The sequence below is a fragment of the Crocodylus porosus genome, unplaced genomic scaffold, assembly GCF_001723895.1.
Source record: "Crocodylus porosus isolate Cpor-Errol unplaced genomic scaffold, CroPor_comp1, whole genome shotgun sequence".
Taxonomy (NCBI): Eukaryota; Metazoa; Chordata; order Crocodylia; family Crocodylidae; genus Crocodylus; species Crocodylus porosus.
The window spans coordinates 11,583,462-11,610,321 of record NW_017728922.1 but is presented as its reverse complement, the minus strand read 5'-3'; the positions used below and the strand labels follow the sequence as shown (position 1 = coordinate 11,610,321).

At 45.9% G+C, this 26,860-nt stretch overlaps 1 protein-coding gene across 5 annotated transcripts in view; it reads right to left on the bottom strand.

The window, feature by feature from the left end:
- TOX2 (TOX high mobility group box family member 2) overlaps positions 1–26,860 on the bottom strand; it is a 397,146-nt gene that overhangs the window by 2,552 nt on the left and 367,734 nt on the right. For 4 of the 5 annotated variants that reach the window (XM_019539704.1, XM_019539707.1, XM_019539705.1 and 1 more), the window contains one exon: positions 14,606–15,202. The exons of the other annotated variant lie outside the window; for it this stretch is intronic. In XM_019539704.1, the coding sequence (XP_019395249.1) occupies positions 15,166–15,202 (37 nt within the window). In that variant the 3' untranslated portion in view covers positions 14,606–15,165. Of the gene's footprint in view, positions 1–14,605; positions 15,203–26,860 lie in introns of those variants that run through there. 5 annotated transcript variants of the gene reach the window in all.

Here is a 26,860-nt window from a genome sequence, read left to right as displayed (position 1 = left end):
GAGAAGTTAAATAGGGTCCAGAGGCAGACAACAAAAATGATCAAAGGCTTAGAAGGAAGGTCATATGAAGAGAGGCTGAAGGAGCTTGCAGAATAAGGAACATGATAGCAGTCTTCAAGTATATGAAGGGCTGCCATGAAGAAGAGGAAAAGCAACTTTTCTGTCTTGCTGTAGAGAGAAGGACATGGACCAATGGCTTGAAGCTGCAGCAAGGTAAATTTAGAATGGATACCTGGAACTTCTTCACTGTTACAATAGTGAGGCAGTGGAATAGATTACATAGGGAAATTGTAGACTATCCATGACTGAAGGTGTTTAAGAAGAGGTTGGACAGCCACTGGTTGGGGATGATCTAGGCGAAGCTATGCCTATGTTCTACCATGGTTATTTCTGATGCTTATAGGTCTTGCTGGTTGCCGTCTCCCAACAAGTTAGTACAGACTGGGTGCATCTACATGAGATACTTTACTGTGAAGTAGAACTAATTGCTGCACAGTAAGCATCCACATCTACATGTGCAGACACTTACTGTGCCGTAATTGGCTCTAATAGTGAGTAAAATTGCTGTCTGCAAATGCAAGTAGCAAATTGACTCATGATTAGTAATGGCAGAGTAGGACATACGTAGATGCCTCTCAGTCAGCTGGGCAGCAGGGGGTGGGAGCTCCCCGCTTCCAGGATGGAATCTGCCACCAGAGCCTGGGTGGGGACAATGTCATCCTGCCCCAGCAGCAGGGAGGTCCCAGCTTCCACTTCATGATCACAGAAAATCCTTATCTCCCAGCACCATCTCCACAGTTACAGGGTTAGTGCTGGGATAGCTCTGGCAGCAGGAAGCTCCTGGGGGCAGGGAGCAATGTCCCCTGACCTAGTACCCAGGTTGCAGGGCCATGGGGAGTAGAAGCAATCTGCTGCTAAGAGCAGCAAATCTTTTCACACATCTCTACATGTGTAGACATGTGCCCAGGAGAGTATACTCTTACTCTAAAGTAAACTTCTCCTGGATTATTTGGATATGTAGGTTTTTGCCTTCCTTTGTAATGGGGGGCAGGGCCCTTCACCCAGAATCTCTTCAGCATATATTGATAACATTTTATAGAAGTAGGACATTGGCTGCCATGGTTTCTCTGCTTTATCTGTGGCAGGTTAGAATGTTAGGTCTGTGTTGTGTCAATATTGATGGTAGTTTTATGTAGAGTTTAGATTATAGATTGTATAGGTAGGTTTTGATAGGGATGATTCTTCCTCAGGCAGGGTGTTGGGACTAGAAGACCTCTGGTGGTCTCTTGCAGCCCTACTTCTCTATGGTATGTAAAATAGGAATAATCCCAATGTGCTATCTCATAGGGCTGTTCCATAGTTTCATAGAAGCTAGGGTCAGGAGGGACCTGAACAGATCATCTAGCCTGACCCCCTGCCACAGTCAGGAATGAATGCTGGGTTCACAAGACCCCAGAAAGGTGATCATCCAACCTCCTCTTGAATTTTCCCAAGGTAGGGGCGAGGACCACTTCCCTGGGAAGTTGGTTCCAGATTTTGGCCACCCTAACTGTAAAAAATAGCCTTCTGATCTCTACCCTAAACATATTCTCCATCAGTTTATTACCATTGTTCCTCATCATCCCAGGTGGTGCTGGGGAGAAAAGGGCTCTACTATTTGCTGTTGATCTCCCATGATGAGTTTGTACGCAGCCACCAGGTCCCCCCTCAGCCTCCTCTTGCCGAGACTGAACAGGTTCAGGTCCCTCAGTCTCTCCTCATAGGGCCTGTCCTGCTGCCCTCTCACCACCAAGTGGATGGCCCTCCTCTGAACCCTCTCCAGGCTGGCCACAGCCCTCTTGAAGTGCAGCGTCCAGTACTGGATGCAGTACTCCAATTGTGGCCTGACCAAAGTCGCATAGAGGGGGAGTGTCACCTCTCTGGACTGGCTTGAGATGTACCTTTGGATGCATGACAAGGTATGGCTGGCCTTGCTGGTTGCAGTCTGGCATTGGTGGTTCATCTTCATCTTGGAGTCAATAATGACTCCAAGATCCCATTCCACCTCTGTGCTTTCAAGAGGGGAACTCCCCAGCCTGTATGTATGCTGTGGATTCATTCTCCCAAGGTGCAGCACCCTGCATTTGTCTACATTGAACCCCCTCCTATTCTCATCTGCCCACTTTTGTAGCCTGTCTAAATCTATTTGCAGCCTCTCTCTCCCTTCAAGTGTGTCCACCTCACCCCACATCTTAGTGTCATCAGCAAACTTGGACAGCGTGCTTTCTACCCCCTCATTCAAGTCACTGATGAAGATGTTAAACAGTGTGGGCCCAAGGACTGAGCTCTGGGTTACCCCAGTGCTCATATCTCACCAGGTTAAGTATGACCCACCCACCACTACTCTCTGGGTGTGCCTGTCAGCTAATTTTTGACCCATCCAACTGTCTAGGCATCAATGCCACAGTCGCTTAATTTATTGATGAGGATGGGATGAGAAACAGTGTCAAAGGCCTTCTTAAAGTCTAGAAAGACTACGTCCATGGCGAAACCATCATCCAAGGATTTAGTCACCTGGTCATAAAAGGCAACCAGGTTGGTCAGGCAGGACCTGCCTTTGATGAACCCATGCTGATTGCCCCTGAGCCTGATCTCCCTTGGAGGCCCTCCACAGATGTGCTCCTTGATGATTTTCTCTAAGATCTTCCCAAGCACTGAGGTGAGGCTTACAGATCTATAGTTACCTGGGTCCTCCCTCCTCCCTTTCTTGAAAATTGGGACCATATTGGCCAGTTTCCAATCCCCCCGCACTGTCTAGATGACCACAAATGTTCATACAGCCAGGCCAAGGACTCCACGATGACCCTTGCCAGCTCCCTCAACACTCTTGGGTGGAGGGCATCTGGACCTGTAGATTTAAAAATGTCTAGCCCTTCCAGAAGATCCCTAACAACATCTGCACTGATTGAAGGCCTGACCTAGCTATCCCTGAGATTGTCCCTACCTCTGGTAGGTGGGATGTCCTGGTCCCTGTTCCAGAAAACAGAGGCAAAGAAACTGTTAAAAATATCAGCGTTCTTGTCTGGCGTAGCCACAAGATTATTGTTTGCATCTTGCAGGGTCCCCACCTTGCCTGGTGCCCTCTTCTTGCTCCAAATGTACTTGAAAAAGGACTTTTTGGCGTCCTTAATCCTGGATGCTAGCCTGAGTTCCATCTCTGCCTTGGCCTTCCCAATAGCCCTCCTACACTCATGGGCTAAGGAGGAGTACTCCTCCGTGGTGATAGCTTCTCCCTTCCACTGGTTGTACACCCCGCTTTTAGTCCTCTGGCATTGCTTAATGCCCTTGCTGAGCCAAGGGGGTTTCTGATCACTCTTACCCTCCTTGCTTCTCTCAGGGACTGTTATCCTTTGGGATTGCCCCCTTAAGGTATGACCTTCCCTCATGGACTTCCATCTGCTCTACCTTCTGGGCCCTCAGTGCCTCCCCCACTAGACTCCTAAGCTCATTGAAGTTGGCCCTTCTGAAGTCAAGGGCATTAGCCTTGGGGTAAGCCCTTGACACCCTCTGTTGGATAGTGAAATCCAGTAGGTGATGATCGCTATTGCCCAGGTGGTCAAGGACCTGCAGTCCCCTCACCAGGTCATCCCCCATGGCCAGGACCAGGTCCAGCAAGCCATTACCCCTAGTGGGGCTGTGCACTTCCTGGATAAGGTAAAGCTCCTGTAATACAGCCAGGAACCTACACGAGAGGTCAGACCTGGCTGTCTGCTCCTCGCAGCAAATGTCTGGGTAGTTTAGGTCACCCATGACAATAATATCCCTTGACCCAACCACCTCCATAAGTTGACTGGAGAAGTCCTGGTTCAGCTCTTCCCTGTGGTTGAGTGGTCTGTAGTAGATGCCCACCATAAGGTCCCTTTCACCATGCCCCCCTTGTAGTTTGACCCATAGTGTCTCTGCCCGACCCTCCTCTACCCCGAAGCTAATCCTTGATGATGTGAGGTTCTCTTTGACATAGAGTGCAACCCCCCCACCTTTCCTTTCTGTCCTGTCTCTTCTATATAGGGTGTATCCCTGAATGCCTCCTGCCCAGTCATATGTAGGGTCCCACCAGGTTTCTGTGAGCCCTATTAAGTCTGGGTTCTTACTCACAATCAGGAGGCACAGTTCCTCCTGCTTACTCCCCATACTACAAGCATTAGTGTAGAGGCACTTGAGGCCCCCTGAGGGTCCACGTGCCTCCCTCCTACTCCCAGGACAGTTGTGGCCCCCTACTCTCAAGACATTAATGCTTACCTCAGCTTCCCTTCCTCTTGTCACCCCCTGTGCTGGTGAAGCATCCTCTCCACTTGAAGCGGCCCCTTCCCCCAGTGAGGCTAGTTTAAAACCCGCCATACGAGATCAGCCAACCTAGAGGAAAAGATACGTCTGCCCTTAGGGAAGAGGTGAAGCCCATCCCACCCCGGTATGCCCTCCATACAAAAACATGAGGCATTGTCAAAAAACCCAAAGCCTGCCTCATGGCACCAGCTCCAAAGCCACTGGTTAACCACATCAGTGCAGGCCTCATAACACCTACCCCATCCACTTACTGGGAGAATGGAGAAAAATACCATCTGTGCTCCTGTCTTCTTCAGTTGGTATCCCAAGGCCCTATAGCCCTCCATGATGTTATCCGGCTTACCCTTGGATGCATCATTTGTACCCACATGGATCACAACCAGTGGGTGGTAGTTAGAGGGCTTGATGATTTTAGGGATAGTCTCTGTGATATTGCGAATCCTCACTCCGGGCATGCAGAAGACCTGCCATGACGAGGGCTTCGAGCAACAGATTGGACCATCGGTTCCCCTCAGGATGGAGTCCCCGATGACCAGAACTTTACGTCTCCTTCTCGGGGCATGCCTCTTCTAAGCCAGTGATGTAGATCGAGCTTCAGTTTCTCTAGGGACCTGTTCTTCTGCCTCCTCCTTCAGTGGGGCCAGGGCCACATACCTGTTCCTAAGGGGTGTCTGGGGAGCAGCACAGCAGTTGTATGAGCTGCCCTGGCCTTGACAGGAACTGCTGCCATGGATTATGAGGATACAAACATTTAATAGATGCTATCATAAAGGAAAACCATATACATGCCTCAGATAAATTCAGTTTTGCTTTGTATGGTCCTAGAGTGGATGCAGTCTACCTATCGACATGTTTAGGAACAGTATCAAGGTCTTCTCTCAGCCATGAAGGAGATGATATCAGACTCTTGGGACTAACATCATCCATAGTGGAAATTTATCAATTTGTCCAGAGTCTGGAATTTAGTAGAGGTTGACCACATGCTTAATGTTTTAGCAGGGCCACACCCTCTGGTACTACCATTTCAATGTAACTACTCAGACTACTCTCCATTTCATATCCTGACTGTGCTCTGGAGTCATTACAGACATGGTGTTTAGCAGTGCTTTGCGTTCACCACTAAGCATCACATTTTTATTTTTTCTTTCTTCCCCTTGTGCAGTTCTTAGAATTACTGACATGATCCCTGCCTTCTAGGTAGAGGGGAAATGTTGATTCCACCTGCCTCTCTGGAGTGACTGCAATGTATGAAGTTTAGCTGGCAAACTGAATACAGCCTCAGTAAACTTGCCATTGTGAAATTTTAGAGAGTATGAAGGATTAAACTGGTCTGGAATATTGTATAGTCCCATCCTAATTCCTGTGGTCCTGTAATAGCCAGTAGGCATGTCTACATGAGATGCTACATCTTCATAGCAATGAGCTACAGTTGTATAGTCCATTGCTATTGCAACATAGCATTAGCAGGCACAAGCAGTGACACTGCTGCTACTGAACAGAAGCTCATTGCTACTGTGCAGAAGGTTTGGAAACAACCTGTGCAGTACCAGCACTGCAGAGTCATTTAGGATTGCTAGAGCAAGTCCTAAATTACTTTTCAGTAAATGCCAAAGGAAGTACCAAATGACTGCACAGTCAGGCACATGTGTAGACATGCCCAGTGACCTGTATCTGATGAACTGACTTCCCCACAATTATTGTCACTATGCCCACAGACTTGGAGATTACTGAGGCAATGATCTTCTTGTCAATGCCTTACTACAGGGGACAGTGGAGAAGAGGAAGTGATGCAGGCCTGCAATGTACTGGACAACAGTTGAATGATTTAATATTGTTTTCCCTCTAGTACAGTTAATCTTACATCTAAATCCACAGAAGCAAGACATTTGTCGCTTCTCATGCACAGATTATTAATCCCTTTTGTGCTCATTGCACTTATATCTGTCTTCCTTCCCCCTCATGCCAATAATTTCTAGAATAATGCTGCTTTTTTCCAGGAGAGTGATATCTATAAGGTCACTGCAAAATGACCTTCTGCCGTTATAAGGCGAAGGATGGGAAAGTCAGGTACTTGGGGAAGGAGTTTCATAATCCTTTCATTTTCACTAGGAGGAAGTGGAATTGGTGTCTCAATACTTACCTGTAATTTCTACCTTTTATAATCTCTTCTTTAGTTCTTAGAAAAGGGCAGGTAAGATGACTAGGACTGGCTTTTGGAAATTATGAGGCTGTTTGTAGGGCTATTGCTGACCTGATTCTGAAAATGATGACTTGCCCTAGTGAATGTGAAATAGAACCATGACATATTTAGATACTCTAGCAAAAGTTGGGTAGTTTCCTGGGAATATAATGTGACTCTAGGTTACAAATGTTCTCCTGCCTGCCCCAGGATTAGTCAACACTACTGCCCCCAATGCCACTATTAAACCAATGAAACAAGGCTCCAGTTTGAAGGAGTTTTCACAATGTCCTCTGGACTGTGGGTATCATGAACAGTGGGCGTATCTACATGAGACACTTAACTGTACATTAGACTAATATAATGCACAGTAAAACATCACCATCTACATGTGCACATCAATTACTGCTCAGTAGATTAATGCACCATTATCTAGTACCTGTAGATACACATACTAGAAATCAGTGCATTAAACTAATGTGCCAAAGCCCAGGGGTAGACACTGACCAGAAGCAAATTGCTTCCTGTTCATCCTGGGCAGAGGGGGTCATGGGGGATGGGGAGAGGTGTCCCAGATGCCAGGTAGCTGCCTTCCACCATGTGGAGATTGGGACCAGCCCCCATACCCTCTGCCAGCCTGGAGCTCCCCCACACTGCTGCAGGGGGTACAGAACAGGACAGGAGCAGCTCTGGACTAAATTGATCCTGTCAGGAGCAAATTTGCTCCCAATGGGTGCACTTTCAGATGCATGCAGGGGCAGTTTAATACCCCGGAATTTTCCATACAGGAAATTCAGGTGTATTAATTGCACATGTAGACATGCCCACAGTGTGCAGCTGGGTGTTTCAAAGGTAAAAAGACTAGGTTGATACATAGAAATCTGCAAGTCCTTACAGTCTGCTGGGATGTTTGGGATTGGCATCTTTGTTTGACTCTCCTTCACAGAAAGTGAAATGCATGGAAACTAGTCAGATATATGGGTTCCAGTGAGCGTATGCTTCATAGCTTCTTCCCCTCTAGCAGGATTATTCCAGGCATTTTGTTGTACTTAGGAAATCTGGTAACCCAATGTCTGTGAAATTGGATATCTTGAATGAAAAAGAAATAAAGTTGGTTGGGAATTATATATGTAAATCAAGATGGTTTCCTTCTTATCCTTGTACTTTTCATACTTATGGAAAGTGGAGAATAAGAAGACCCTTAAATCTTCACAAAAAAGAATTCTTCACAATGTGATGAGCACAGTGTAAACTTTTGTTCAGTGGCCTACATATGTTTATCCAGTGGACCTCAAGATCAGCTATTCCTCCAAATGAGTCATCATGCTAAATTGGGAGGTGGTTAAATTAAATTAATGATTTTCAAGGCCAGATGAGGACTATTCTGATCTTAATCTACACTAGTCTCCTGCATAACAGCCCAGGTCATCCTGCAATTTCTGCATTAAGCCCAATTTGTCTTCTAGGAGCTGGGTTGTCTAGCAAATAATTTCATAGAAGTCACTAGATGCACACACAATGGGAACAACTTTATTATGCAAAAGACAGAAGCAGACTTCAACCCTTTGATTTAGGGTGAAATCTTAGCCCCATCTGAGGCAGCTGAAATCTCACCATTGTTATCAACAGTAAAAGTCTCCAAGTCGCATTACCTATCTGCTGAACCAGCCTGCTATAATTTTCAAAATTCCCAGGGCTACACTCATGTTACATAAAATAATATTAGCATTCAAGAACCCTCCTTGGAACACATCTTAGCTTCTTGCTGTGATATTTCAAACTATATTTTCATCTGAATGGTCTGTTTTCTCCTATTTTAATAATTGATAAGGCTGTGCAAAGCTTCAGTCACAAATTCAATTTGGTGGAGATTCGCCCTGATTCCATGGCCAAATATCCAAATCTGACGCAAATCAAAAGACCCCTTAATCTCTCCGAATCAAATTGGAACCTTCTGAATCAACTCGGACAGATTTGGATAGATTCACTGATTTGGACACAGGCACAGTTTTAAATGTTTTTTCCACATACCTCAAGGTAGGAGGCAGCTCATGAATGCTGCAGTGCTGTGGTGGATGGAGCATTCCACAAGAGTGCAGGGGGCTCCCCAGTGCACTTGGCAGCAGATCCGGAAATAAACCAGAAGCACTTCCGGTCCACTTCTGGGTTTGCTGGGGAGTGCACTGGGCAGCCCACCCATGCCCTCCCAGCTCAGCGACTGGTGCCTCCTGGGTCGGGGGGGGCACCCAGGGTCCCCCTGCAGCCAACTGCCAAGCTGGGGGGGACACAGGTGGGGGGGACTCCATCCATCCCAGCATTGAAGAATGCACAAGCCGCACCTGGTACCTCGAGGTATGTAGGAAAAACATTTAAAGCTGTGTCTAGGTCCAAATTGCTGATTCTCCAAATAAGCATCAAATCTTCAGATCTAGATTCAGCCAAATTGAATCAGGGACAGTGATCCAAATCAACAAATCAAATCACTGTCCCCAATTTGGGCCAGATCTGAATCTGAATCAAATAGGGCCCGTTTCTCACATCCCTAATAATTGCATATTTTGAGGAAACCTACTGCCTCTGATATTGGAAAATAATTATCTGTTTGACACCAGAAACAAAAACTTGTCAAGATGTTATCGTTTCCCATGTTCTTCAGGAAATTTTATTAGTCTCTGTAACAGGAGTGGCTCCCTAGGGGTTGCTGTGCTCTCCCCTAGCACCCTCTTACCGTCCTGATTTGCCTAATGGGCATCCTCCATTCTCACCCTCCACATCTTTGATGTTATATATTTATTATTGGGAGGCTGCCTTTCTGTTCTTTTGGCCAGGGTTTCTGTTGTACCCTAGCTCGTTCTGTATGGGGTGTTTCTGTGCACCCCCAGCCTTATGGGCTATGCATGGCTCCAACCACCCCGTACCATGCCCCAAGCCTCGCAGATGTACCAGACATTCTTCAGTCTCGCTCTACTCTTCACTTTCACTCGGGCTCTCCGTGGCCCCTGCCTCTCGCATTTGGGCTCTCCGTGGCCCCTGCCTCTTGCACTGCACCTCACTGGATGCTCGGGTTCTCTGTGACCTTGTTGCCCTTTGCCTTACTAGGCACTCGGAGTTGGCACACCACCGATACTACATCTACTCTGGCACTCGGGAGTTGGCATGGTCCCAATCCTGCGCCCCTTTGGCGCTCAGGGTCAGCACATTAGCAAATACTGCACCCTTCTTGGCACTTGGGGTCAGCACACTCCTAATGTGGCCTTTCTGACTTTCGTCAGTTGCTGCCCACTCTCTGGGGCTTCTCGCTGCCCCCTTCTCTGGGGCTGGGATTTCCACACTGCCGTGGGTCCTGTATGAGGCCTCCTCCAACCCCTAAGAGCCTCACCCAAACCTCTGGTTGAACAACAAACACAAAACTCAAGCCTCTAGGTTATAACATAAATTTATGACACTTGGCTAAAACATCACTTGAGCCACTCCAAGGGTGCTCTATCCTCCACCTGTACCAAACTGCTCATGCATCTAGGCCTCTTCTTTTTTTATCATTCCAGCAGAGTTCCTTTGCCTTTGACTGCCAGCAGGAAACTGCCCACCAGGCTTCAGCCCTGGGGTTTAAATGGAAGCCAGGACCTTCCCCCTCATGGTCAGCTGACTGCTAACAGGTGAGAGTCACTGGCTCCCTCTGGTTGCCTAGCAACCCGCACCTGGGCTCTTTCCTCATTGCTCCCAAAAGTAGCAGGCACCTTAGTGTCCTGCTACAGTCTCCCAGGTACAATTTTAAAAGGGATCCAGATCACTAGTGGTAAAAGGGATGATTCATGGATGCAGGGTTACACAGAGTATCATCATGAAAGAGTTTTACATTTGTTGCCTTACTCAAAAGCTCTTCCCTCTTGGCCAGACCTCTGCAGTCACTGTGAATATACTTGCCATTAGTCACACTGAGGAAATAATGCTGATTTCTGCAGTGACTTGACTGTCATTTACATTTTTCTTCACTGGTCTAGGACAGCCAGATTTATTTTAATTTATACAAGCATCAGGAATAAAATACATGGACATTGTGTTTGATTGGAAGAATAACAGGACCTAACAGCTTTACACCTCATTTGTTATTTCTCATAACAGAGGGGTGGGGTGGGTGAAAGGAATAGACAAAAGAGGACTAGAACTTCTGAATTAATTATATTAATACTGTAATGCACAGTTTTGTGATGGAGTTCTTACTGCATCACAGTTTTCTCTCTTTCACACACAGAGAAAGTAAATATCTTCAGCTGAAAGAACTTGTACTTTCAATATTATGCCAACATCAGAAACTGGTAACATTATAGCTTTTCTAATAAACTGATAGCAGGATGAATTCTTGACCCGCATAGATTCTGTAAAATGTACGTGGTTACCCCATAGCTGAAGATATACCAGAACACCAGGTCAGGCCCACATACAATAGCAAGGCTCAAGGAAGCAACATCCTACCTAGAAGGTAATATTTGTAAGTAGAGGCTGGCCCATCAGAAAAGGCTGCTAAATTTTTACTGAAATGGGTTATTGTGTTTCACAGAGAACATCAGACACACTGACATTGGTGGCCAGAGATAAAAGGTAAAGAGTTCTTGTTTGTTTTCATTGCAAGAAGTTACCAGACTGAGGTGAAGAGTGGTACGAATCAGTGCATAAAATGCATAAATATATAAAAAACTAAGATTGATAGAAATAGTTTTCATTTCAAGGATTCATATAAATAAGAAAAGGGAACAGTTAAAAATTCAAGTAAGAGCATATTCCTGTAAGGGGGATTCATTGTGACTGGATGGCAGAGCAGTTATGGTGACTTGCTAGGCCTTCTGAGGTTTGAGTTTAAGCTTTGTTCTCAACTTGAACTACAGATTACCCCCAAGCTGACCCACCTGTAAATGGGGATGTGATTGTTCAGGCTGGGGAGCCAAAAGTGGCCTGATGTGATGCTCTCCACATCCCTCCCTTGTGTGCTCTTGGCTAAGACACTGGTATGCCTTAGCCGCTATGGCTTGTCTGGTCTGGAAGGACATGCCATCCCATTAGGCTGACCCAAGTGCATTGATTGCTCTGTGGAAAACAGTAAACCTAGATATGTTCTGTAATTAATGGGATTGCATCCCCAAACATCCGTAATGCTCTCCTGGTGTAATGTCATGAATATCTTGCATTCAAAAGCTTTTTTAATGCTATCTAAATGACATAGTTGGTCCAACAAGAGATATCACCTTAGCAAATCCTTGCCTCTTGTGTGATGGGAAAAAAAGAACTACTGGAAGCATCTACACAAGACACTACTGTGCAGTGGTTACTGCACATTTATTGAGAACTTGTATAATCAAGCGTGGCGGGCTAGTTGGTAGTGATTTAGCCCAGGGGTTTTGAAAGGGTAAAAGATGATTGGAGGGCTTGGGATTCCCTTTCCTCACCAATCAGGCCCCAGACACTCACCCTCCATGTCCCATGATTGGACCCTTGGGTCATCTGGAGAGGGATAAAAAGGGCAGCGCAGCTGACTCAGGAGAGACCAGTGAGAGACCACAAGGAAGGAGTTTCAAAGAGCTAGCGAGAGCTGGGCCAACGGGGTGGGAGCAGTTGTCTCAGAAGAGTCTGAAGGAGTGGGACCTGCAGGCAGCAGTTGGACCCTCAGCAGTATGGCGTACGACCAGCAGTAGAGGCTCTCTGCTGGGCTCCAGGGTCCCCTACAAGAGGGTGAGGCCAGCAGGAGAGGTTCTCCAGCTCTAGCAAGATTTTGAGCCACTTCGGCTGAATCAAAGCAGGAAACCGAGCTGATCGTGGCTGGATCTGTAGCCAAATCGAATAGCTGCCTATTCGCACAGGCCCAACAGGCAGCCCTTGCTTTTCTGGTTTTCTTTGGAGTGTGACTGCATTATTTCACAACAGAGGGTACATTTACCCAAGATGTCTTACTAGAGATTAGAAAAAATTACTGCCAAGTAAGCATCTCTGTCTATATGTTCATATGCTTACTGCCCAGTAATTTGCTCTAAGCATGAGCAAATGTGCTACGTGTAAATTACAAGCAGGAAATATACTCATGATTTCTTACTGCATCATATGGCATTTGCACTTGTAGACATACCTAGAATTCTTATGTTTGTTATGGATTATAGACATGGCTGGGCCAACTATTCAGACTATTCTTAAATGAAGCCATTGTAATATTAAACATGTTCAATCATCACCTTTGCTTAGCTGTCCTGCCACTCTGACCCATTTTGTGGCTGCACCCCAATTTGGAATTTGGTTCTTTAAAACCTTCTTGTATCTCTGCAGGAACGTATGAAGATCCATCAAGTGGAAAGACACTGTGGTTTTCAACCTCAACTCTGGCCTGTATCTACCGCCCCCCCCCCACCCCCTCTACCCTTCCTTGGTGCCTTGGGGCCCAGTGGGGCAGCCCAGCAGTGTATAGAGAGAGTAGACAGACACAGCAGCGGCCACAGGGTAGGGGGAGGCCCAGGCAGTGGCACTGGAAAGCCTGTGGTGGTGGCAGAGGTCAGAGTGGTAAGCACAGGGCTGGGGACTACAGCAGTGGCTGGTGCAGCCAGCTCCCTACCCCCTCCCCTCCCAAGTTGGCTTCACTCCACAGCTGAGAGTAGTGTCTGCCAGAAGCCAGCTTCCGCATCCACACAGGCGGTGGCAGAGCCCTGTGCTCACAAACCAGATCCACCTGCAGCTGCTCCATCCTAGAGCAGTGGCTTCTCCATCAGCAAGCTGCCCCTGACCCCACAGCAGCCAGTGCTACCTCTCACCATGCTGCATGTGAATCAGGTGCATGGAGCAGGTTGCTTCTGGAGCCATAGGGCTGGAGATTGGGGTTTGCTGATGCCCAGTCAGGTCTGAGGGCTCTTTGGGGATGGCTTCGTTCTTCTCCACTACCCAGGGCTAGGCAGGGGTGGGGAGGGTACTGGGTCCAGCACTGGACTCAGTGCTGGTCAGGAAAGGTACCCCAGGCCACTATTCCTGGACTGGGGGGCTGGAGGCACTAGAAAAGCTGCAGCTCCAATCCCAGGGCCACTCCACTAAACAGCCGGGTGTGTGAAAGCCCACAGAACAGGAGGGTGGATGACGGGACCACTGTATCCTGGGATATTGGAGGACTTCAACTTGAGTGGCACATCTATGGGGAAGGGCCATACATGAATGAAACAGGAGCTGGGTTGTGTGGATCAGAGATAATTCTGCCCTTGAGTGGCATAACTTTGAGCTACAAAACAAGTGCTTTAAACCACTTAAAGGTGTTAACATGTGGACAATTTGGGGGTTAAGAGCTCCAGAAGCTGCCCAAAATTAATGTGTAACAGGCCCTAAAACTGCTTTGCATTTTCACCTTTTGTTTCCTTTTAGCTGAGCTTGTTTTTCTGGAAATAAGCTACAGACAGGGTCAGGCCAAAAGCTCAGCTCATTCTGAAGTGAATCCTTGTCACACTGGTCATAATTTAGTCCTATATTGAAGTCAAATAGGACTGTGTGTAAAAGTAAAACCTTTGCCACAGTGAGTCAATGTGGGTCTTTATGAGTACATATTGGTGCTGCCCGCAAAATAAAGGAAGAGACTGGTTTATTTCTACTTTTCATATATTTTATTATAAAGAAAGTTAAAATAAGCATTGTGAACTGAGTGTGCAGGTGCTGAGAAAACAGCACCACTGAAAAAATTAAAAAAAACCCCCAAAATGCACCTTATGATAAGCTGTAATTATGCTTTCTAATTCTTCATAAATAGACAAAATCATTGTCAGCAATTTTAAATAGATGGACATATGGCTGAAAAAAATATAATAATGCCATACAACATAGATATAAATTGTCCATTTCTTGCTGTACAAATAATAGAAACAAGTTTGGCAGGCTTTGTTGTTGTTTTCTTTTTATACACATCTCCCTTCTATGTATAACTAAAAAATGTGCTACAATTAATATAAAATGCTTTTACTATAAAGTAAACTACTAATTCTTTTCACAAAAAAATCTTAAAGATGTCTTTAGCACAGTTCTAAAACACTTAGTAAACTACTTACAACTATCCATCAAATTATATTTGTCATTATCTTTTTCTCATTTTCCTTCTTGTATTTTGCCAGTTGCTCTGTCCACCCACATACCTAGGAATAATTTTAATTTTTTATTTTATTTTACTTTTTTTGTCAGACATCCAAGGCCTTTGCATGTACAATATTCACACAAATTTCACATTTTTTTTGCACAGAGTTTAGTGCTGTTAGCAAGTCAAGAGTGCATCCTCCTATTGAGCTGGCCTAATGTTTCAAGACACCAGATCCTTGTCTATGCTGCAACTAAAAGCAGTTCACTAGGAAAAGAGTCCATAGCTAAGCTAATGGCAAGCAGAAAAACTGTGTCCTTATACATTTTTGTTTGTTTTGTTTTTTGTACTTTTTTTTCTTTTTCATGATTTATGAGGTTTGGGCTTCCACAAAAAGGAGACTTTAGAGTTTAAAATAATGAAAGAAAATTTCTCTTAGAGCCTGGAAATGAAGCCAGCGATGAGGTGCATTAGATCAACTCTCTTGCCTATCTGACTTGCTTGATGTCCCTCTAGGTGGTCCATGTTCAAGACCCTCTCAAGTGTCCTTCATTTGACGCTTATTTAAAAGTGATGTCAGGTTTTAGGTGAGGTAGAGTGACTTATCCCTTGGCAGCATGCTGCAGTGAAAACAAAAGATAGAAGTACAATAGATGGGCAACAAAGCAATTCTTAAATAAACAGCTATGGAAGAAAGGGCAGTGCGGGGAGAAGCCAAAGGAAATGAGCCATCATGCAGATGGTAGCCATGGCTTCTGAGAAGGTTTACAATTTTTACAAAGCAGTTTTTAATGCAAGCTGTTAAGTGCACTAGGTGGCTTGGTGTGGTGGGGGAAGGGCAACATTAAGGTTTGATGTAAGAAACAAGAAGGCAATTAAAAAAGCAGTGACACCTTTCATTACTAATTAACTTTAACAGTAAACCTTGCTAACCCTCAAGCACAAGACCATCTCCAGTGCCAACATCTGCTTTTAAAAGGGACTCTGCTATGGCAGAAAAAATGAACATGTGCCATTTCACCTTTTTATCTTTTTTTTATTCTCCCTCCCCAGTTTTCATACAAGTTTTTCTCCAAGCAAGTACTTTATTGAAGTTAGTTTCTAATGTGTATATGTGTGTGTGTGTGTGTCTGTATATGTGTGTAAGAGAGCAAACAAAAGAAAGCACCCTGGGTGCCCAATGCCCATGGAAGAAAAACCTGATACTACATCTCTTCCTGACGCATGACCACTGCTTGCGGTTCCTGATTTATGAGATTGTGTACAGGGAAGTGCAGCCTTAGTATTGACTCTACTTTGCCCTTTCAGAGCATGAAAGGAGCAGTCTCAGCACTACATAGGGAGCAGGAATAGACTTCTCACATAATGCTAGGCAGGCCTATTACCAGTATTTCCAGGCCCCATGTATATTTAACAGACCTCCCTCTCCTGGCTGTCCAGATGTCAGTTTTAAAAGGCATACCAGAGAAGGGACTGGATAGTGGCTACCCTGTGATGGGGTGGTTAGAGCACTGTGCAGGTGAGAAAGCTAGGTGTGTTGGTGGGAAGGCTGAGATACCAAGACCTCCAATGTCTCAGCTGAGTACTCTAGCCACTGAGCTGTTTAGTGGAAAACATGGGAGAAGCACTCTCACTTCTCCCCCTTCTCAGTCTACATGCCTATGTAGCCATCCACATGTGCAAGACTACATATCCAGAGATAGAATAAATAGAATAAGTGCCCAAAATACCCTGAATACAACCAAAAAATGACCATGTGGATTAGGAAAGCATAGAATGCCACATCTTCATGCCTATCTTCAAGAAAGGGAGGAAAGTAGATCCAGCAAACTACAGGCCTATCAGCCTGACCTCTATCCTGGGGAAGATCTTGGAAAAGATTATCAAGGAGGCCATCCTTAACAGACTAGCTGAAGGCAATATCCTGAGGGATACCCAGCATGGGTTTGTTGTGGGTAGGTCTTGCTTGACCAATCTAATTTCCTTTTATGACCAGGTGATTTATCACCTGGACAAGGCGGAAGAGATCGATGTCGTATGCCTCAACTTTAAAAAAGCCTTCGATCTGGTATCCCACGGTCACCTCTTGGCTAAACTGGCTAACTGCGGCCTTGACATCACCATGATCCACTGGCTGGGGAACTGGCTCCGCGGTAGGACCCAGAAGGTGGTGGTCGATGGGAGTCAATTGTCTTGTTGTGCTGTGACCAGTGGGGTCCCACAAGGATAGTAAAGCGAGAAAAACACTGGTTTGCATCCATAGATGCTTCTCAAGCAGATCCCGGGATGTCATTTTCCCACTGTACTCAGCCTTGGTGAGGCCACAGCTGGAGTACTAAGTCCAGTTTTGGGCTCCACAATTCAAAAAGGATGTGGAGAAGCTTGAGAGGGTGCAGAGGAGAGCCACGTGTATGATCAGAGGTCAGGAAAACAGGCCTTATGATGATAGGCTGAGAGCAATGGGGCTGTTCAGCCTGGAAAAGCGCAGGCTCAGGGGTGATCTGGTGGCCACTTATAAGTTTAGGGGTGCTCATCAAGATCTGGGGGAATGACTGTTCACCAGAGCCCCCCAAGGGATGACAAGATCGAATGGTCACAAACTGCACTGTGACCGGTTCAGGCTGGGCCCCCAAGGTTTGGAACAGGCTGCCACCTGAGGCGGTTCAAGCATCCACTTTGAACACCTTTAAAACACATTTAGATGCTTATCTTGCTAGGATCCTATGATCCCTGCTGACTTCCTGCCTCGGGGGCAGGGGGCTGGACTCGATGATCCTCCGGAGTCTCTTCCAGCCCAAATGTCTATGAAATCTATGAAATTTACCAGCCACATTTACATTGCTATGGCATAAGACAAATGAAAGAGTTGTCTCAGATCCATTGTCCAAAGTCAGACAAATAAAATGCTACAGTGTGCCAAAAAAAAAAAACCATACGATCTTTGGAAGGCAATCTAATGGTTGTAAGAATGCACACAAAGCTGATGCAAAACATTTAAGCTTGTCAAAAAGGCTGGCTGTAAAAACGATGAAGAAAATGACATAGCTCTGGGAGATTTTGGTGCGTGTAATTGTTAGTTAGAATATAAACACTGGGGCTAGGGACAGAAATTACACATCAATTGGTACAAGTGATCGGAAACTGGTTCAAATCTGTAACACAACAGAAGTTTAGTGCAGGTAAACCAGTTTCAAAATGTCTGAAACTGGTTTAAGATAAACCTGGATGGATGCAATATCAGACTTAACTGATTTAGGTTAAATAAGTTTACTGAAATTTTGTCTTAGATCACCTCAATTCAAATTACCTCACAGTCCCCCAGCATCCCAGGATGCTTTGTACCTCTCCTGCAACCCACCCCTCCACCCCCTTGCAGGGTGTGCAGATTAGCCTTGACCCAAGCTGTGTGCTCCAGCTGATCAGGGAGCCGGGCTTTAGCACCCCCAAGCTTCTGGCCTGAGTCATGGCAGGCACGTAGCTCCACTTCTGGAATCAAAAGTGAATGTCTGTTCACTTGCTTATTGGTTCAATCTAATCAGCTTAGATTAATGTGCAAAGATTGAATCAATTCAGCCTTGGGCTTTTTGACTGTCTGTACTTAGCCCAAAAAACATCAGATTGCTACACTTTGCTAATTTGAACATTTTATAATCTGCACTTAAAATGTAGAGTCTTTCCCTGCTGCTTGCAGCAAAAATCCAATTCCAATGGCCAGGAGTGAAGTATTCTTGTCCTAAAACTTCATTAATTTTACACAATACAGTGAAAAACACTTCCAAGTATATTACAAAGTATTACCATAAATTCAGTGCAAACTAAATGCATTTATTATGTTTTATCTTGTCATTTTTATGGTCACTGATTCAGCAAATTCAGTTTTGGGATAGGTCTCTATCATTACTATCACTTAACAAGATATTCTTCATTTGGGTACACCAAGTATATACAGATCTGCAGGTCTGGGTGATCACTACTTAAAGTAAATCACAGTAATTAATTATGTGGATCATGATGGTTTGGACATGTGACCATATATCTGAGAACTAGACAGATACAGCATAACTGGAAACAAAACATGTACCAAAGTTTAAAGGGGGAAACTCATGAATACTGGCAATCACCTTCTAGTAATATCAGTCCCTACTAAAAGAATGCACCAAATACAAAATGGAAAGCTAGGGTATTGAGACTCAAGTCGTGGCTTTGGTGCTTAATGTGCCTTTAAGCTTACACAGCAACTCTTGCTGAGCACCTGGATCTGATCAAAATCTCTAGCTATGCATGACACCAAGCTGAGCTGTGAGTCCAAAAGCACTTCCCAGTTCTGTGAAACTACAGGGGGCTGCAAAAAGGGAGAATAAATGGAATAAAGAGGGAAACCTCCCCTGTTCTCTCTTAGTAAACTGAAGGCGAAAGAAGGAGGGGAGAACACTTACTGAACCACAAGAAATATGAATCTGCAATGTAAGGCAGGACTGCCTGTTTCCAAAGGGTTGTTGGTATAATCCTAGCTAATCCTGAGTCATAGCACCACAAAACAAACATTTTCTTACCAGCCAATTGCTGATTTCATTCTTCAGATTGTTGCTTTAATTACATTTACATTGTGCAAAATCGTGAGGCTGAAAAGGGGAATTACATATTCTAGAGATTTCTTGACTGTTGTGCTGATGAATCAAAACCAATACCACATGGATTCTTTTTATTACAGAGCATGCATTGTAGGATTCTGTCAAAGCAAGGTCAATTTATTCAGCTGCACACACCAAAGAATAGAAATGATGGGAGAATACTGGGGACAAGTTGTGTCCATCTTAAATTTCAGTGGGGTCTGTTAATTATTGCAACATTTATTGAAGAAATAGAGGTATATATATACTAGGGCTGTGCGAAACTTCAGGTGCTGATTCGATTCGGAGGAGATTCGGCTTGATTTGGTGGCCAAACCTCTGACTCCGAATCAAATCAGGGGACCAATAAAAAGCATGTGGCGGGGGAGGGGGGCAGTGGGGATCACCCCCATCTGGCACCAACTGCTTAGTTGGGGCTTTTTTTCCCTAAGTGCCGGGAGCTGGGGCAGGCGAGGCAGCTGTTGCTGGGCTGGGACAGTGGGCAGGGGCTGGGCCTGGGTGATTTGGCCAAATTGATTTGGGACAGTGATTCGAATCACTGAATTGAATCACTGCCCCCCAAACTGGTTGTATCCCAATCCGAAGCAAATACTAGCCACTTTGCCCAGGCCTAATATATACTATATACATGAATGGAGTTTTATACTCATTGAAACAAGGGGCAAGCAGTCAAAGTTAAGCAAAACAGGAACTCATACAAACATGGCTTGCACCATACAACCTTCACGGTAACCCTATTGGAGGTTCTGCAACATACACCCTGGCAACAAATATTAGGGATCAGCATATGCATGGGGTGCAAGGTCATTTTTGTGGACACTATTACTCCTGACAAACTGTGCTGTAATGTAATGAGAACTTGGCTCTAAAACATAAAAGGACAGCTTTGAAAAATGGGCTTCCAGCAGAATGAATCTTTCTATACTGAGAGGCTTCCTCTTTGCTTGGCAGAGATTTTTTCTGCACAGAGAACACCTCTGCTGTAGTGGAAAGAGTGGAGGCACAGTCCACAGACTGACTCATGCTCTACACAGTTCATTGTTATAAACTACTATAATAGCTATCTGGCAGTTTATGCATAATCTGACTGGTTTTAATATGAATCTGATATAAAACCGGGAAATTCAATATTTTCACTGTGACAAAGGCATGAAATGCATAAGCTTTGATCATGAATCACATGAGGCCTTGTGCTTATAATACAGGATGTTGTTAGGATGTTAGGGAGATTGTTTTAGCAACGCAAAGCTCATACTGGTCTTATTACATTAATGCTTCACTGGCTACTAGAGTCTCCCTAGGATTCTGCATAATACAATTTTTTATCAAATTAGCTATATCAGGATACATGGAGAGGCACAATGGAGAGACTTCCGTCTCTACCCAACCCTCAAAGTCCTCTGAATGAGGTCTGGTTTCTGGTTGTGAGAAGGGCATGTGTGATTTCTCCCCAGCTTCAAAATCCTGGTATATCACCAGAGATAAATGTAGAGATTTATAAACTGAACTCCAGGATGAAGGAAGCAGTTTCTCTTTTCACTCTGTTTGTACAGATAGCAAGAAGGTCCCCTCAAGGTTTCCTTAGAGATCCTACAATAATCCATGGAGCTGAATTCTCTCAAGTAAACAGAATTCTAGAGAGCATTCTACTGGCTCAGCAGATTATTTATTCCCTGCCCTAAGAAATAAAATGTATGTATTATCTGGGTCCAATCCTGTGATTATTAGTGCATTGCTGGCACAGATGAGTTCTGTATTTTGAAAGGGCTCTAAGTGTTGTGAAAGCACTCTGATCCAGTATAGCATTGTACATCAGTCAAATCAAAACAGCACTCAGAAAACTGCCATCCTTCCCCCTCCATACTTGCTGTCAGAGTGGACTGCATGTACATCTTGCAGGGTACACGTAGGGTGCTTGTCCATGTTACAGCTCTCCTGTTATCACGTTATACTTTTCCCACGTCCACATGACAAAAATTGCCATTAAGCTAGTTAAATAGCGTTTGTGTATCCACATTGTCAGCTGATTTTATCATTTAAGATTTTTTTGTCGTGGTAATTTAAAACACCTCCAACATGTTTTATTTTTAGCTCCTGAGTTTCTTCCATGAGGGTTTTTTTATAGTTCTAAATTTTCAACGTGGATCTGACTTATGCCTGAAAACAAGATTTTCCCTGCTGTGCAACTGTTACAGCACCAGGTGCCGCTTGGATTCACTTGATAATCCATGGAAATTCATTGAATCTCTACTGTAATACATCAACAAGACTCCAGGTGCTAATGTTGCAAATTTTTACTGGTGATTTATATTTCAAGGTTCAGATTTATGAAAAATAGAACTTTTTTGGATTCCAAAAAAGTGTTCCTTGTGTTCGCATGCACTTTGTGGCAAAAATCAAATTGTTATGGGTCAGGCAGTCCAAATCTCAGGTTAATTAAAATTACTTTTTGTTGGACTGGGTTTTTGAAAACGAGGGGGTGGCAGGGCTGGGGGGGGCAGGTCAGGACTGAGGGGGCTGGGAGGATAGGGGTAACCCCGGTGGTAAATGTAGCCCAGGTGGTACTCAGATGAGGTACCCCCCCTCCAATTAAAGGGATTTAGCATATGTTAGTGAGCTATGGGAGGGGGTAGCCACTTATGAGGGAGCAGCTCTCCTCCTATTTCCTACAGCCGAGACCAGTTGGAACGTAACTGTATCAAACAAATTATGAAACTATGAAACATATATGGGTTTAATAGGGAAAGAACAGAGTGGAATATAACACATATGTGGGGGGCAAGGAGACCCTGGGAGATAATAGTACCTCCACTTTGGCACTTGGTGGGGGGAGCAGAGGGGAGTCAAAGGGATTTTAGGTAAACATAAACATGTAATTGAGACAAATCAACAACAGACTTGAGGCTAGGGTTCACAAAATATGAAATTCAGGGTTTCCCAAAATATGAGGTGCATAGCCCACAAAATTTGAGGCACAGGTAACCCAGTGGGGTGGGGTAAAAGAGGTGAGGGGAGCACCCTTTCTAGTGGGGATTTCCTTCTTCAGGCAAGTCAAGCCTCTGGTGCCCTGGCCAGGAATCAAACCCATGTTTCACATGCGGCAGGCAAAATCTAGGCTACTGAGCTATCAATACCTGAACCATTAACTACAGCTGGCTCTAGTACCTATGGTATCCTCTATGTGCCATCTGCACACCAAGCTGCCTGGCTTCATGTCAGAGGGGGTTGGAACGAACCTGAGCTGCCACCTGCAGCTTGCGGCTTTGATCCCTCTGGGACCCACCACACCCCACTCCTAGGAGGGTAGGGAGCTGTAGATCAGGAGTGAAGGGCCCTGGAAGTGAATGGTGAGGGTTGTGCTAAACTGTTATATGTGCCTGTTGCATCCAGCTCTGGGGTGTCTCTCAGCCCTCCCCATACACTGTTATATGCAGCTGTTACACCCCAGAGCTGGGCACATATCTGTCATTCCCATGCACTGTGGCTATGTGGTTAATTACACCCCAGAACTAGGGCTACCCCATGCCATGCCTCTGTGGCACTGGAAGACTCTCTTGGACCAGGGGCTTCCCATCTCGTCTATCAACCTTGCTGGGGTGCTGGTTTTAGGGTGACCCCACTGGTCACCCAGGAAGTTCCCTAATTGCTAGGACAGCTGCCCCTGCAACTAACCACAATTCTCATCTCTCCAGACACAACTGTGCCGACCCAGGACATGGTGAGGGCTGTGATGAAATGTTACACCTGGCCATTGCTCCCAGCTCTGGAGTGTATCTCAGTCCTTCCCATGCACTGTTATATTTGGCCATTACATCACAGAGCTAGGGCCACCCCACACCATGCCTCTGGCACTGGTGACTCTCCTGGACAACCCTGGTCATCTGAGCTAGCCCAGGAAAGATTTCAAGCTGCCATCCCAGCCCAAAAAACAGTTCTTTATTTAAGCCCATATACTTAGTCTAGTGTGCATGGGGAGCTGTGAGTTGGCAGCCTGGCATGAACAAACAGCACTTTGGGCCAGGCAAGACTCTAGTCAGAGATATCTGAGAGAATCCCCCAGTGGCACAGAGTCATGGTGTGGGGGGGCCTAAGGAGGATTTCCATCTCTAATCCCAGCCCAAAAGAAATTCCTTATTCGAGCCCATATACTTATTACAGTGTACATGGGGCTGTCAATCAGGCCACACTTTGGGCTGTGCAAGATTGTGGTCAGAGGTGTCCACAAGAGTCCCCTGATGGTACATGGGCATGGTGGATGCAGGATATTAATTTACATATTTGGTAAATATGCATAGCTAATTAAATTCTCTCTCTTTAGAATGTGTAATTCATTAATAAGAAGCTTTTACTGGGTATAGGTGAGCTTTGAAGAAGGAACCGGGAACCAGGAATAAGGATTTGGGACTTAAAGGAACAACTGCAGCCTCATGAACCATAGCATGTAGCCTTGGTGTTGGCCACCTTGAAATAGTGGACTGGAAGGCCGGTCACTGCCAGGCAGGGGTCCCTGCACCACACCACCACTGTGGGGAGGGGGGATAGGACAGCGACTATGTGGTGCAGATGTTCCTTGACCTTCAGTAGAGAAGGGCAGTTTGAAATTCAGGGAGCAAACCCTAGCATGTGGCTTGGGATGCCCCAAAATAGCGGATGGTGAGAGCAGGCCACTCACTGCTGACAGGGAGACTGACAGGGAATTTTGCAAGCAAAATGTTCCTGGGACCTCAGAAATATGTGTGTATGTATGTGTGGGGAGGGGAGGTGGCTGACTGATAAACAGAGGAAATAAAGTGCATGGCTTGCCAAGTGCAAGTCACAGCTAAGCAGGCTTTTGCCAATTCTGGGAGAGAACCCTAATGCGTAGCATTGGGTGCATGTGATATGGGTCGGGTAGCTCTGGGTAATTAATCATGGAATAGCCCTTTGGCATACCGGAAGGTAATTCAGGAATGGGGATTTGTCTCTGTGGACTGCTTGCTAGGGCATGGCTGTAACAGGGCCCTGTCCTGTTACTAGAGGTCCAGGGCAGTCTGAACAGCCCCACACCCCAGAATCACCTCTACAGACCCACCCCAGCCCTGGGAGAACTCTCCGGAGGCTGGGGAATCAGGTCCTGGGATATAGGAAGTCCCTCAGCCAGGGAGCTGACACAGGTATGGGGAGTGAGAGAGGGTTAGCCGTGTGAGCTCAGAGCGGGAAGAATAAAAGACTTTGAAAGCAGTCTCAAGAGGCTGCACCAGGCCAGGGAGCAGGCTGCCTCAAATGAAGTTACCAGGGGTTAAGCAGCCACAGGGAGAGCCCAGAGCATGGCTCTTCTCTGTTTATTTGTTTGTTTGCTCCATCATTTGCTTTGTTGCAGAATCCCACAGACTATGTAAAGCCTCTGAAAGATAAGAAGTAATCAGAAGGTGAAGCCTGGAAGAACCACTGGAAGATAGCTAAGTGCTAGCTCATTTGTTTAACTTCTTTTGTTTGTTTTGCATCACTAAAAAGCCTGGGGTGGCCTCCGGGTATTATCTACTAGCCTGGCTGCAGCAGAGGCACAGGCCCTGAACAGTGGGTCATTGGTCAAAGCCAGCAGCAAAAGTAAAACTGGTCAGCTCAACTAGCTTGACCAAACATACCCTGCTCTGATCTGCCCAGACTCTGCCCATAGCAGCCTACAAATTATTTCTCTGACCAGGAATCTTCCCTTTTCTTTTGCTGCTGTGGTTTAAGGGCAGGGACAGGCAGGCTTGCTAGGAAGGCTGATGGGGAGAAAAATGGAACAGATACTGCAGCTGCTGGCCCAGCAGCAGGCAACAGCCCAGAAGCAGGTACACCAACACGGAGCCCAGATGATGGGGATGCTACAAATGCAGATACAGAGCACTGAACAGCTATAGGTGGTAGTGGAAGAAAACGGGCAAGTGATAGCCCCGGCCCTAGAAGCTGCCATAGGGAATCTCTTGGGGGCAGCTGGATCTGGGAAAATGTCATGTCTAACTATGACAGTTGGTCATACCTAACCATGAGGGATGTCATGCTTAATCCATGAGGGACGGCCATACCTTAAGGGGGATGATCCTCCAGGCTCAGAGTGTGACAGTTCCAGAGAGAAAGAAGGGGGGTAAGAGTGCCCATGGCTCAGCAAAGGCATTCGAGAGTGCCTAAGGGCCAAAAAGGAGGCGTACACCTGCTGGAAGAGAGGGGCTATCACCAAGGAGGAATATTCCTCCTTGGCCCGTGAATGTAGGAGGGCCATTAGGAAGGTCAAGGTGGGGGTGGAGCTCAAGCTAGTGACCAAGATTAAGGACAACAAAAAGTCCTTCTTCAAATACATTGGGAGTAAGAAGCAGGCACCAGGTAATGTAGGACCCCTGTTAGACTCAAATGGTAATCTTGTGGCTACGCCAGATTAGAAAGCCGAACTCTTTAACAATTTCTTTGCCTCTGTTTTCTTGGACAGGGAACAGGACAGCTCTCCCACCACAGGTAGGGGCAATCATGAGCATAGCACTGCCAGGCCTTGGGTCTGCGCAGAAGTAGTTAGGGATCTTCTGGAAGGACTGGATGTTTTTAAATCTGTGGGCCCTGATGCCCTTCACCCATAGGTGCCGAGGGAGCTGGCGGGGGTTATTGCTGTGCCCTTTGCCCAGCTGTATGAGCGATAGTGGTCCATGGGCCAGGTGCCTGGAGATTGGAAACTAGTTAAAGTGGTCCCGATCTATAAGAAAGGGAGAAAGGAGGACCCAGGAAACTATAGTCCCATAAGCCTCACATCGGTCTTGGTGAAAATTCTTGAAAAAATTATCAAGGAGCACATCTGTGAGGGGCCAGCAGGGGAGATCATGCCCAGGGGAAATCAACATGGGTTCATCAAAGCCAGGTCATGCCAGACCAACCTGATGGCCTTTTATGACCAGGTAACTAATCCCTGGATGATGGTGTCACGTGGACATAGTTTTTCTGGACTTTAAGAAGGCCTTTGACACTGTCTCTCACCCCATTCTCATTAATAAACTGAGCAACTGTAGCATTGATGTCTACACAGTTAGATGGGTCAAAAATTGGCTGATGGGGTGCACCCAGAGAGTGGTGGTGGATGGGTTGTACTCAGCCTCGTGGGATGTGAACAGTAGGGTCCCCCAGGGCTCGATCCTGGGCCCTACACTGTTCAACATCTTCATCAGCGTCTTGGACAAGAGGGTTGAAAACACGTTGTCCAAATTTGCTGATGATACCAAGTTGTGGGGAGAAGTAGGCATGCTCAATGGGAGAGAGAGGCTGCAATTAGACTTAGACAGACTACAGAAGTGGGCGGATGGTAATAGGATGGGCTTCAGTGTAGATAAATGCAGGGTGCTGCACCTGGGGAGAAGGAATCCACAACATACATTCAAGCTTGGGAGCTCCCCTCTTCTGAGCACAGAGGCAGAAAGGGATCTTGGAGTCATTACTGACTCCAAGATGAACATGAGCTGCCAATGCTAGGCCACAGCCAGCAAAGCCAACCGCACCTTGTTGTGCATCCCAGTGCCACAGAGGCATGGCATCCTTCTCACTGCCTCCTTCTCTCTACTCCATGTCTGAAGGAGGCCAGTCCAGAGAGGTGATCCTCCCCCTCTATGTGACATTGGTCTGGCCTCAATTGGAGTACTGCATCCA